The sequence below is a fragment of the Gadus macrocephalus genome, chromosome 22 (assembly GCF_031168955.1).
Source record: "Gadus macrocephalus chromosome 22, ASM3116895v1".
In the NCBI taxonomy this organism is placed as follows: Eukaryota; Metazoa; Chordata; class Actinopteri; order Gadiformes; family Gadidae; genus Gadus; species Gadus macrocephalus.
In genome coordinates this window covers 16125168-16136618 of record NC_082403.1, presented here as the reverse complement: position 1 = coordinate 16136618, position 11451 = coordinate 16125168, and the positions used below count along the sequence as shown (strand labels likewise).

The 11451-nt window shown below is 47.7% G+C and overlaps 1 protein-coding gene across 3 annotated transcripts in view; it reads right to left on the bottom strand.

Moving 5' to 3' along the window:
* Positions 1 to 25: 25 nt before the first annotated feature.
* Positions 26 to 11451, bottom strand: part of col22a1 (collagen, type XXII, alpha 1) — a 47160-nt gene continuing 35734 nt past the window's right edge. For all 3 annotated transcript variants that reach the window (XM_060042677.1, XM_060042678.1, XM_060042679.1), the window contains 16 exons: positions 10927 to 10980; positions 10692 to 10745; positions 10327 to 10380; positions 10145 to 10198; positions 9623 to 9667; positions 8717 to 8770; positions 8453 to 8506; positions 7816 to 7869; positions 5731 to 5802; positions 5564 to 5599; positions 5415 to 5459; positions 4948 to 5127; positions 4717 to 4783; positions 4144 to 4326; positions 3349 to 3426; positions 26 to 2963 (listed from right to left, as the gene is read on the bottom strand). In XM_060042677.1, coding sequence (XP_059898660.1) covers positions 2770 to 2963; positions 3349 to 3426; positions 4144 to 4326; positions 4717 to 4783; positions 4948 to 5127; positions 5415 to 5459; positions 5564 to 5599; positions 5731 to 5802; positions 7816 to 7869; positions 8453 to 8506; positions 8717 to 8770; positions 9623 to 9667; positions 10145 to 10198; positions 10327 to 10380; positions 10692 to 10745; positions 10927 to 10980 — 1278 coding nt within the window. In that variant the 3' untranslated portion in view covers positions 26 to 2769. The remainder of the gene's footprint in view (positions 2964 to 3348; positions 3427 to 4143; positions 4327 to 4716; positions 4784 to 4947; positions 5128 to 5414; positions 5460 to 5563; positions 5600 to 5730; positions 5803 to 7815; positions 7870 to 8452; positions 8507 to 8716; positions 8771 to 9622; positions 9668 to 10144; positions 10199 to 10326; positions 10381 to 10691; positions 10746 to 10926; positions 10981 to 11451) is intronic.

Here is an 11451-nt window from a genome sequence, read left to right as displayed (position 1 = left end):
ATGATGAGGAAAGAAAGAAAAACGATTTCCTAGAAAATGGATCTGCTCCAGTCTTTATTTCAATATACAGTACAACGTGTGTATCTCTCCCAACGTAAAACACATAATACTGATTTAGAATAGCACCAATTAATCTGTAATAACAAATGGGTAAATAAACATATTTGCATCGTTATGAATAATTTAGTAGTATAACTTATTTTTATGAATGGAGATACGTCATTCAACAAGGCCAACTGTAAAGGGAGACATTTACAAAACAAACACAATGCATCACAAAATTAAAATTACGCAATTGAGGTGTTTGCTAGCCAATTTCACCTTGCTCTGCGACGTTTTACCTTATAGTGGATCAGAGTAGACGTATACAAAATGATAACATCAACAATACTGGTATGGTTTCATTGATCAATAATAGGCCAAAGTAGATAGAGCGCGAACCTTCGGGTAAGTTGAGGGTAGTGCAAGGCAAGTAAGGGTGTGAATTGAAAGTGAGCAGCAAGAAAACCGTAGCCCATAATACTCACTCTGTCATTGAATTCTCACTGCAGCTATAGCTATTTTGCGTTTTGTATGTTATGTTGAGAAGTAAATTAAAAAAAAAGCGTCACTTCCTAAACCTGGTTTGGTTGCTTCCAATATTCCTTTGAGATGAATTCCACCGTCGACCATCTCCATGACATAAACCAAAGCTGCAAACCCAGCAAAAAGGGAGAAAGCATACAAAAATGTGTGTGGGGGGGGGGGGATAAATGAGACAAAAGTAAACCTTGACTACGAATGATGTTGTGAAGGGGTTAGTTAATAGATTCTACATGAACTGAGATCAGGGAGCCTCGCAGTAGGTCTCATTGGCCCACCGGAGACGTGAAGGACACATCTCCAGAGAGGTTAAGTCAAAGCCCCCATACCCATGCAGCCTCACTCCCTCCAGCAGGATTCTGGGAAAGAAACGCTTCCAATTTCCTTCCTTAAGAGGACGCATAATAAACCCTGTGTCTCTTCAGGAGCGAGAACCCCCCCCCCCCCCCCTCTGTGAGGCTCCCCAGTCTCTGTTCAGTAAGCCCCAACCGGACAAAGAAGGAAAACGCTGCTTCAAGAGGTTACCCAAAGGGTAGATCAAAAAAAAGAAGAGAGGAAGCGAGGTGCGCCACACTCACACTTCCAGATTTGAAAAAAACGATTGCGGCGGCAGAGTAATGTGTAACCATCGACAGAGCAATCCCAACTGTTTCACTCAAACTAGGCCGATGTTCACCGAGGCTAAAAGATGAACAGAGGAGTATTCCTCAACTATGAGTGGACATCACTTATTTATCTAATCTGATTGGCTGTAGTCTTTTTGAAAAAAAATTTCAGAAATCTTTTGCTGCCCATTCCAGACCAGACAGTTTCAGTGGGAAACGAGAAGCTAGAATATCTGGATGGTATTACAGCTCTAATTTTAACAAGTTTACGCCTTGTATGTTCAACATATGCTTCGATGATTTGAGTAAGTGGTTCACTTATACCCACCCTTGCGTGACATGCATCTTTTACCTCATTGATACCCATGATGATAAGCACATGGAAAGGCAAATGGGAAAGAATTGAAATTCTGCTGTATTAGGCTACATAGATAATGATTGTACATTTTTAATTCCTTACAATAATTAAAAACGACATAGTTGGCCTGACATCATAACATCCTCATCAATCATATTTAATTTCTTAATCTTCGTTGAAGATGGACTGCATTATGAATATGCTACTCAGGCATATCTTACAAATACCAACAGGTCTTCATGAACGAAAGGTTAGCACTCCAAAGCATGTCATCTTAAATGGACAGAATAACGATGTGAAGAGATGAACAGACATCAGCACTCAATGCTTTTTTTGGAAAGGGGTTTTGGCGTCACTTCAAACCGGATCAGGCAAGAGATGAAAGGGTGTCCGTGCTTCATCCGATAAACCCGAGTTAACTGAACATGTCATTGACTTAAGAACGATAAGGCAAGACTGGTATTCATGGCGGAACACAAATCTGGGTGTCTGGATTGTCGCATGAGGCTAAGCCCCCCTCTATTATAAAAGTAGAGAACTACTTTGACGAGAAGTTAATACAATCCAAAGCTAGGATCCTCGGATCAGGGGAACATCAGGGTGATGTGGATTAATGGAGTGTCACGGTTTCAGGAGAGTACTGCTAGGAGATGGGTTCAGAGGAGTGGGATCCAGAATCTCCACTCAGAGGGGCTGAAAGGATCCCTTTTTCAACTTCATCTTAAACCTGGGAACATAAAAAAGTGGAAAATAAAACTAAAATGACTATTGACTGATGCATAGTCTAATGGAACATTGTAAAAACGTACTCAGCTGCCCTCTCTATCCATCGCAATGTTAATATTGTGGATGGACCAATGGACCAATTCCAAAAAAAAACCCTGATCCTCCCAAAAGAAACATGAAAACTGGGCCGGCAGCACGGGCTTCAGCCCTCCCACGTGAGGTGACCATCAGCGCTAAAAGTAAAAAGTTCTCAATTCATATGAACACACACTCGGTTCATGAATACAGCTGGACCTCAAGCTCTTTGTATTTTACGCGTGTGTGTGTGTGTGTGTATGTGTATCTGTGTGCATGTGTTCATGTGTGCCTGTGTGTGCGTGTGTGTGTGTGTGTGTGTGTGTGTGTGTGTGTGTGTGTGTGTGTGTGTGTGTGTGTGTGTGTGTGTGTGTGTGTGTGTGTGTGTGTGTGTGTGTGTGTGTGTGTGTGTGTGCATGTGTTTTAATTCCCCTTGGTGTTCTTGGTGTGGGGTCTTGACGCCATGCTAGCGTAATAAGCGCACTGGCTGGGGTCGCACTGGCCGGTGGGTCCCGGGGGCCCGGTCTGCCCATGGGGGCCGGGGTTCCCTGGCTCTCCCTGGGTGCCCACTTGTCCCGGGCTTCCGTCTTTACCGTAGCCGGGCAGACCGGCTGGGCCTGGGAGAGAGGGGGGATAGAGACAGATAAGGACGAGGGGCCGTGGGGACCACAACGTACGCCTTCTGCCATCTGATTTGATGGGAGTATCCAAACGTCAGTGTTAATGCAGCTCTCTATTCGCCTTCCATTTACGGCCTCACGGGCCTCGCCTCCAGTAAAACCAGGATGTATGCCCAGTGCGTTATCTAATGTCAGCACTTAGCCGATTGCGGGGCCACAGCATATTACGAGGGGCCGATAAGCGCCAGGGGTTTCCATCTTTGCACTACAAATTGTGTTTGCCTGTCCTTTGGCCCGAGGACACGGCGGGGGCGTCAATAAGACGTTTTTCCAGGTGAATACATTTCTGCAAGACAGTCGCTTGTTAGGGACCCGGTGTTACCTATGGGGCCGGCAGGTCCTTTCTCTCCCCGCTCCCCGACGCCATTCTCTCCCTTCTCTCCTCTGGTTCCTCGTTCACCTGGGTGGGAGAGCAACACGTTGGTCTCTGAGGTTTGGTTCACGCTGCGTGCCTTGATGCTCGCTAAAGCGCATTCAGCGCTCGGATCCGATCTTTTGTTTCTGGTTTCCTTGTTCTGTTGTTCACATCATTGTTTGAATGTTGCCAGTGTCAGACTCCAGTATGAACTGCTCACGGTCCCAACCCTGTGTTCAGAAGGACACTAACCAAACCCTCTCACGCACCAGGGTTGGGAGTAATGTGGAGCCTCGGCAGTGTGGTGGTTGATTTGCATGTGGGTCTATAGAGGTGTTGACAAGGTGTGGTCAATTTTATTGACCAATGTTTATTTTTATCAACTGATCATTAATTCCTTTTAATTAGGCGGTTCAATTTTATAAACACGTTAGAAAATGTGTAATTTTAATTACAATAAACTAATTGACAAATTGTTGATAAACGAATAATGAGGTCCAAAGCACACAAGCGTGATGGTGGCAGAGATGTATTTTTTCTCTTACGCTTTTGTATTTTGGAGGCAAACAAATGGTCTGTGTGCTTTGGGCCCAACACTCGTACGTCTTCACTTGTGGTGGTTACATAAGTGTCTTCCCAAGATCAGTCGCCCACGCTGACAAACCCAGGGCCCACAGAAAGCCCCCCCCCCCCTCCAGACAGTGCTGGAGCCGGGGGTGAGCCAAGGTCCGTCCTGGACGAGCCCCCCGGTCCCCCCCTCACCTTTGGGGCCGTGAGGTCCTCGGATGCCCTCCCCTCCGTTCTGACCGGGCATCCCCTGCTCCCCCGGGGAGCCCGGGCGGCCCGGGGAGCCGTCCTTCCCCGGCGTCCCCGGGGTCCCGGGCCGCCCCGCCGTGGTCTTCACGTGGGCCGGCTGGATCTGAGAGATCAGGTAGGCCAGTTTGGCTGCACCCCCGCAGACACACACACACACGCGCACACACACACACACACACACACACACACACACACACACACACACACACACACACACACACACACACACACACACACACACACACACACACACACACACACACATCGTTAAAACATGAATCCCAAAGACATAAACATTGGGGCCTTTCCACAAAATGTGCAAAATCCTGCAAGTAATGATTGTAATAAGACACTATATTTGTATAGCACCTTGAAAAAAAGGTTTCCCAAGTGCTTAACATGCACCATTAAAACGGTAGAGAGATGTTCAGCCAAAAGCAGAACATGTACAATGTCGAAGTCCAACCTAAAACGAGTCTATTTGTCACACGGGGAATAAAAACCGAGCGGGGGCCTTACAGTCCAACTGTTTACTGAGCTCTTCCTGGATCAGTCGCCGCATCTGCTCCACCGACACCGACTCTCCCTGTGGCAGTGGACACGGTGATGCCACCCGTTAGCCGTTTGTGTGTTACAGCGTTAAAGTGTTAAAGTGTTAAAGGTAACAGCTCCGACACCCTGGCCCCGCGGTCGGGGGGGCGGGCAGGGTCCGTCCAGTGTTTGACCTTGGCTTGCGGAGGCGTCACTCACCCTGGGCCCCGGCGTTCCAGGGTTACCGATCGATCCCTGGGGCCCCGTGGGGCCGATGTCCCCCTGTGGCCCTGACATGCCCATCATCCCGGTGTGGCCCTTCCTTCCCGGGGTTCCGGGGTTGCCGGGAATGCCGGACTCCCCGTTGTGGCCTTTGTCGCCCTTGTTTCCCGGGTCACCCTTCAGGCGGGGGGACAGTGTGTGTTAGTGCTATGGCCCCACAGGTGAACCATGCTGCCATGGAGCGCTGCATTCGCTCTTAGGCCCACACCACCAACAGAGTGAGTTCAGCTTCAAAGTAAGAGCGCGCCTCAAAGAAGTAATGGAATCATGTTCTAAAGGAGAGAGGCACACAAAGATTGAACGTAGCAGGCTGTATAGTGTTCGCTCGCTTCGTAACGGACTCCAGGCAATCTTTCCGTCCGTCCGGCCGTGGCCGGGTGCGTGGGGCGTTGGTGCGTGCTCACCCTTTCTCCCTTGATGCCGCGGTCCCCCACTCTGCCCGGCATCCCCTGAGAACACACACCCAGGGAGGACAAGGTGTGACGATGGAACAACAAGCCCTTGAATCGTTCATCGCCATCGCTGGCATCGCATGACATTGGACGACCCCTACCTGTTTCCCCTCGGGGCCGGCCGGACCGTGTGGACCCTGGAGGTCAAAGGTTAAGTTAGGGAGGATTCTTAAATCACTGACACAAGAGCAAAAAGGGCGGGGCTCCAGTGGGAGACTCGCTCGCCCACAACATGTGAGGGAAGAGGAAGAAAGAGTGCAGTACTCACCGCGGGGCCCTTGGGGCCACTAAACCCTGGTAATCCAGGGTTGCCGGGCTCGCCCTTGTTTCCCATAAGACCCTGTGAAACAGCAGAGACGCAGGCGTTCATAACGCTGCATGTTAGAATGTGTGTGTGTGTGTGTGTGTGTGTGTGTGTGTGTGTGTGTGCGTGCGTGTGTGCTTGTGTGGCTGGGCCACCATGAGGTTGGACTCTGATAGCAACCATCATTACCGAGGCGGATTGGGCTAGATTAACATTAAGCCGCTGGCCGGTATCGACGTGTGCCACATCCGCGGATCAAAATCTCACAGAGGAATCTTGCGGCTGGGCGGGACCAGCTGCAACCGATTAATATTCATATTACCACGGGATCTGCGGCCGGGCTGGGGGGCCGGGGGAGCCAGACACAGGGTGATGGAATTTCCCATCAAAAAGGCTTTCCGGTCATAAACCCTGGGTTTGATTGGGAGTTGTTCTAATGTTATGTTCAGTTTCTCATTAAAGACTTTTTTTTTTTTTATTGAAGCTGCAGTAGGTAACATTGTTTTGGTTCTGTTTTATTGGGATCTGATCTCATCACGGAACATTCCTAATAAAAGGGTTCTGAGTGGACCTTAGGGAAATAGGGTTTAGTAAACAAATAGTGAATGAACGTATGTCTCTCTCCAATCACATGCAAGCGGGAGGACAGACAAAGTGTTCTTTTAAGGCATAACCTGAAAGCGTTGCCAACCTCATTTTTAACATTGGTAGTAACCAACCATTGTCCATTCCCAAGACAGGAAAATTATTAAATGTATCTCATGATTCGGTGAGTTGTTACTCCCATTGAGGAGTGCCGAGTTGAGTTTGATATAAAACTAAACAAGCATTGCCATTTAGATCATATTTATATTCACACTTGCTAGTCAATAGTTCTCTTGTAACTTAAAAATAATTTTGTCGAATGAATAATACACTATATGAAACCAAAGAGACAGCACCATCTATAGGACAACAACGATATTGCAAGTCGTTATTTAATTTGTGTTGTACAAAGATGAGGACTATTTGTGGGCCAATAGGATGAATGGATTGAAAAGGTTCATCTAAGATCTCTCTGACGCTCTGTCAACCACAGCCTGCCTTATGTCATCTATGTACTGGACTTTTCCAGCAGGGCTAACTTTTCCAAAGAAACACATCTTATCAGAAATGGGCCGACACAGCACAAAGCAGAATATCTCATTAAATCTGATGTTATGACCTCAATTAAATGTGTGATGAGGTCTTATAAATTAACTGTTTGACGAAAAATACAATAAAATGACCCAATTTCACATCTCATTTCACATCTCAATCTACCTGGCTGGCATTTTCTACTCACACTTAATTAATATGGATGGGGTATCATAGGACAACAGGCCAAAGCTTCGACTTATTCTAAAAGATTCTCTCGGCTCGGTCTGCTACAACTCCTACTCAACTAGCAGGCTCTTCTGCGCAATCTTCAGAACTGCTGAACCTTTTGGTGGTGGTTCATGTACCACCTCAGATATCAAGCATTGTGAAGTTGGACACAACATGAGTATTTTTGTATCTATTATATATCTATCTATAGATATATATCCACTTGTATATATCCTTTTCTTCCTGTCTGTTCTAGTGCAACACATCCTTGCCCTTTTCATCTCCGAAACCAACAATATTCCATGCAACTGTCAATCTGTCAGACTCACATTGTGTGATCGCAGAATTTAGAGACTCTGAGGAGGGATTGCAACTGCACTCCAAAAGAGTCAAGGCATGGGGTCGGGTCCATTATAACTACCGTACATAATGATCTATGTGGGGATCAGTATTTACTTACATACTTATTTTCCCTGAGTTATTGAAACAATAAATTCACCTTGCAAATAACATAAATCAAAGCCTTCTTCAGTAGGAAAGAATTGCTGAGAATCATCGTTGAGGAACTTAGAGCATGGGGTCTTTGGACATTTGGTCCATCTCTGTTATTGCTAAGCTGTCCCGTCGGGGACTCGGCAGTCTTGCGTTACTCGGGGCCGCACGGCGAGATGCGGCCGTTAGCGCTGGCAACAGAACACTCACCGGAGTACCGGCGGCTCCTGGTTTCCCTGAGGGCCCCGGTTCACCTGGTTTGCCCTGCAGTGTGTGAGAGGAGACAGCAGAGGAACAGATAAGAGAGAGGGCCTTGGCCCAAAGCATAGTGTTTGTGTGTGTGTGTGTGTGTGTGTGTGTGTGTGTGTGTGTGTGTGTGTGTGTGTGTGTGTGTGTGTGTGTGTGTGTGTGTGTGTGTGTGATATCTCTGATTGTGTGTGTGTTCCTGTGTGTGTGTGTGTGTGTGTGTGTGTGTGTGTGTGTGTGATATCTCTGATTGTGTGTGTGTTCCTGTGTGTGTGTGTGTGTGTGTGTTATCTCTGATTGTATGTGTGTGTGTGTGTGTGTGTGTGTGTGTGTGTGTGTGTGTGTGTGTGTGTGTGTGTGTGTGTGATATCTCGGATTGTGTGCGCGCGCGTGTGTGTGTGTGTGTGTGTGTGTGTGTGTGTGTGTGTGTGTGTGTGTGTGTGTGTGTGTGTGTGTGTGTGTGTGTGTGTGATATCTCTGATTGTGTGTGTGTGTGTGTGTGTGTATGTGTATGTGTGTGTGTGTGTGTTTGATATCTCTGATTGTGTGTGTGTTCCTGTGTGTGTGTGCATGTGCGTGTGTGTGAGTGTGTGTGACTCACCGATTCCCCTCTCTGCCCCATCAGTCCGTCTCCACCTGGGGGGCCCGTGGCTCCCTTTAGAAACACAAACCAACAGATGAAGGACAAGAGAGAGACCAAACAGACTTCATTAGTAAGTCTGATCAAATATATAACACCACGGGCATGTCATGTCCAAATGAGAAACAGGTATATGAATGAACAACAGACTCAACGAATAGTCAGTTTGTAGTCGTCAAGGAGCTGGCTACTGAGTGTCCCAGGATTGGGATGGGTTGTACTTACATCTGTTCCAGGTTTCCCCTCCCGTCCAGGCAATCCCGATTTTCCATCTTCCCCCTTGTTTTCCCCACATGAGAAAATAACAGAATGAAAACGAGGAGTAACCCAACACAACTGATTATCCATTCACACCCATCTGTGTCTGTGTGTTATTGTACAAGGTCATTCGTTCTCCTTCCTACGAGTCCAATCCTCGTCACAGTAAATATTAATGTGATGCAACTGATATCAATCAACCTTCATTTTGACCTGAACGTGTGTGTGTGTGGTGATATCTCTGATTGTGTGTGTGTGTGTGTGTGTGTGATATCTCTGCTTGTCTGTGTGTGTGTGTGTGTGTGTGTGATCTCTCTAATTGTGTGTGTGTGTGTGTGTGTGTGTGTGTGTGTGTGTATGCGTGATCTCTCTGATTGTGTGTGTGTGTGTGTGTGTGTGTGTGTGTGTGTGTGTGTGTGTGTGTGTGTGTGTGTGTGTGTGTGTGTGTGTGTGTGTGTGTGTGTGTGTGTGTGTGTGTGTGTGTGTGTGTGTGTATTTGTGTGTGCATGTGTGTGTGCATGTGTATTTGTATGTGTATGCGTGTGTGCCTGCGTGTCCGTGCTGTCTTGGAGTGTGTGCAGACAGGCAGGCCTTCACCCAATCTGGGGGGGGGGGGGGGGGCGCCAGTCGTAATGAGCCGTGCTATTGGTCACGGCAGACTGCTGGTAGACGCTACCTGGGGCGGGGGGCCGGCTGAACCAAACACAGAGGACGGGGCCACGCAGAGCGCCGGAGGAACGGGAGACTTCTCTGACATTTAGCATCGGGGGGAGGAGGATGGGAGGGGGGGGAGGAGGGGAGGGGGGGCTGTGGGCAGCGTGACCCAGGTGTTGCGGTAATGAGCTGCTAATTGAGGCTGATTAACAAACTGACCTTGGATCCCGAGGGCCCGGGTTCGCCTCGGTGGCCTTTAAAGCCCTGCAGAGGAAAACAGAAGGGCGGAGGAAAAGCACAAAATCAACTCCCAGGCTTTGGAATCGGGCCGATTCGTCCTACAGTGTGTCATTAAAGCCGGTAATGGCTGGCTGGGCCGAACCGGATGTTGTGTGTTTGGGGTTGTCAAACTAAGTGAATCTGCTGCTGCTGTGTCTCTGACACTAGGATCGCTATGCCTGCAACTGCTTTCATAAGACATTGTGTGAACGATTGTAGATGGAATGTGTTTGATTGAGTCGTCCGTATCAGTCACCATCCCTCTCCACAGAGAAGAATGAAGATTACCTCACTGACCCACCGCCATTTAATAAATGCCTTTACTATACAGACCATAATAAGACTGTGGGTGATATTGGTGAACTCTGCACCAACTTGCGAGGCAGACTTTTTGGATTGCAAGAAAGAAAGTCTGAAGTCATTTTGATAATAAAAAGCGGATGCGCTCGGTCAATCACGTACGGGCATTCCTCTGAGTCCTGTGTTGCCCGCTGGTCCAGGATCGCCCTGCTTGCCCTGAAATCACAACACACGTGATTACGTATACACACGCTGTGCGACGTGGTCCACCTTAATGCTAACAATATCCTACAATATATATATTACAGCTGTGTTGTGATGCCGTGGTAACAGCTAGTACTTACAGGCTCGCCGGGTTCACCGGATCGGCCATCTTTCCCCATTTTTCCGGACTGGCCCTGCACAACAACACACACACACACACGAACACACACACACACACACACACACACACACACACACACACACATACACACACACACACACACACACACACACACACACACACACACACACACACACACACACACACACACACACACACACACACACACTTAGCATTTAGCATTTTCTCTGCTTCAATCATCAAAAGTTGTACAAAATGTTTCTATACATTTGTTTGGTGTGCTCTAGTAAATTCGTAGTAGTTTGGTGTTCACCAGTTAAAGTGAAGGAGCTTGCAGTTCACTAGTAAAAGCGTATTTCCTACCATCATCCCAGGAAGACCAGGTGGACCCTGGATACCCTTGAGTCCCTCTTTACCCTAGCAACAAAAAAGAGACAGTCAGACAGACAAACAACAACAACAAAAAAAGAGGTCGCCGCTAAGCCATGACTAATGACTGCTAACACTGAGACGTGATGACCTTCAGGTGTGCTACAGGAATGGCACATTGGGAATAATAATATCTTGGTTGAATATAAAATGCAGAGTGGAGGCTGACCTTTTCTCCCGGGGCCCCCGGGGGGCCCGATGGACCAGGCGGCCCGTCGTTACCCTGAGGCAACGAGAAACAGAAAGTGTAAGCGTTGTGGGACAGCAGATGATTGATGTTGAGGCATCCCACTAAGAACAGGAGCACACTAAGGTGCCGATTCACAAAAACCTTCTCAGGTGTGGCACTGGACTACCTTGAATAAATCTGTGCGCTGCACCTGTTTAATGTTGCTTGGCAACCTTTGAATGAATCTTCATCTAAACCTACGATTAACTTGGCCGCCTTTTTCTTGCGTTTGCATATTTTTGACTAATTTTGGCGTTGGCTCAGCAAGCAGATACCTTCTCTCCAATTCCAATTACAAAACAGCCAGCTGTTCATAAGCGGTGGGTTTGACCGGGGGCCTGACTTTGGTTGAGGTTCCTGAATGACGCGAGCCACAGACTGAGCGAGTTAGAAAGTAGCAACAACCAGTGTTCCTAAGTTTGAGTTAAGTTCAAGTTAAAGCGAGGCAAAACAATGTTTCACTAT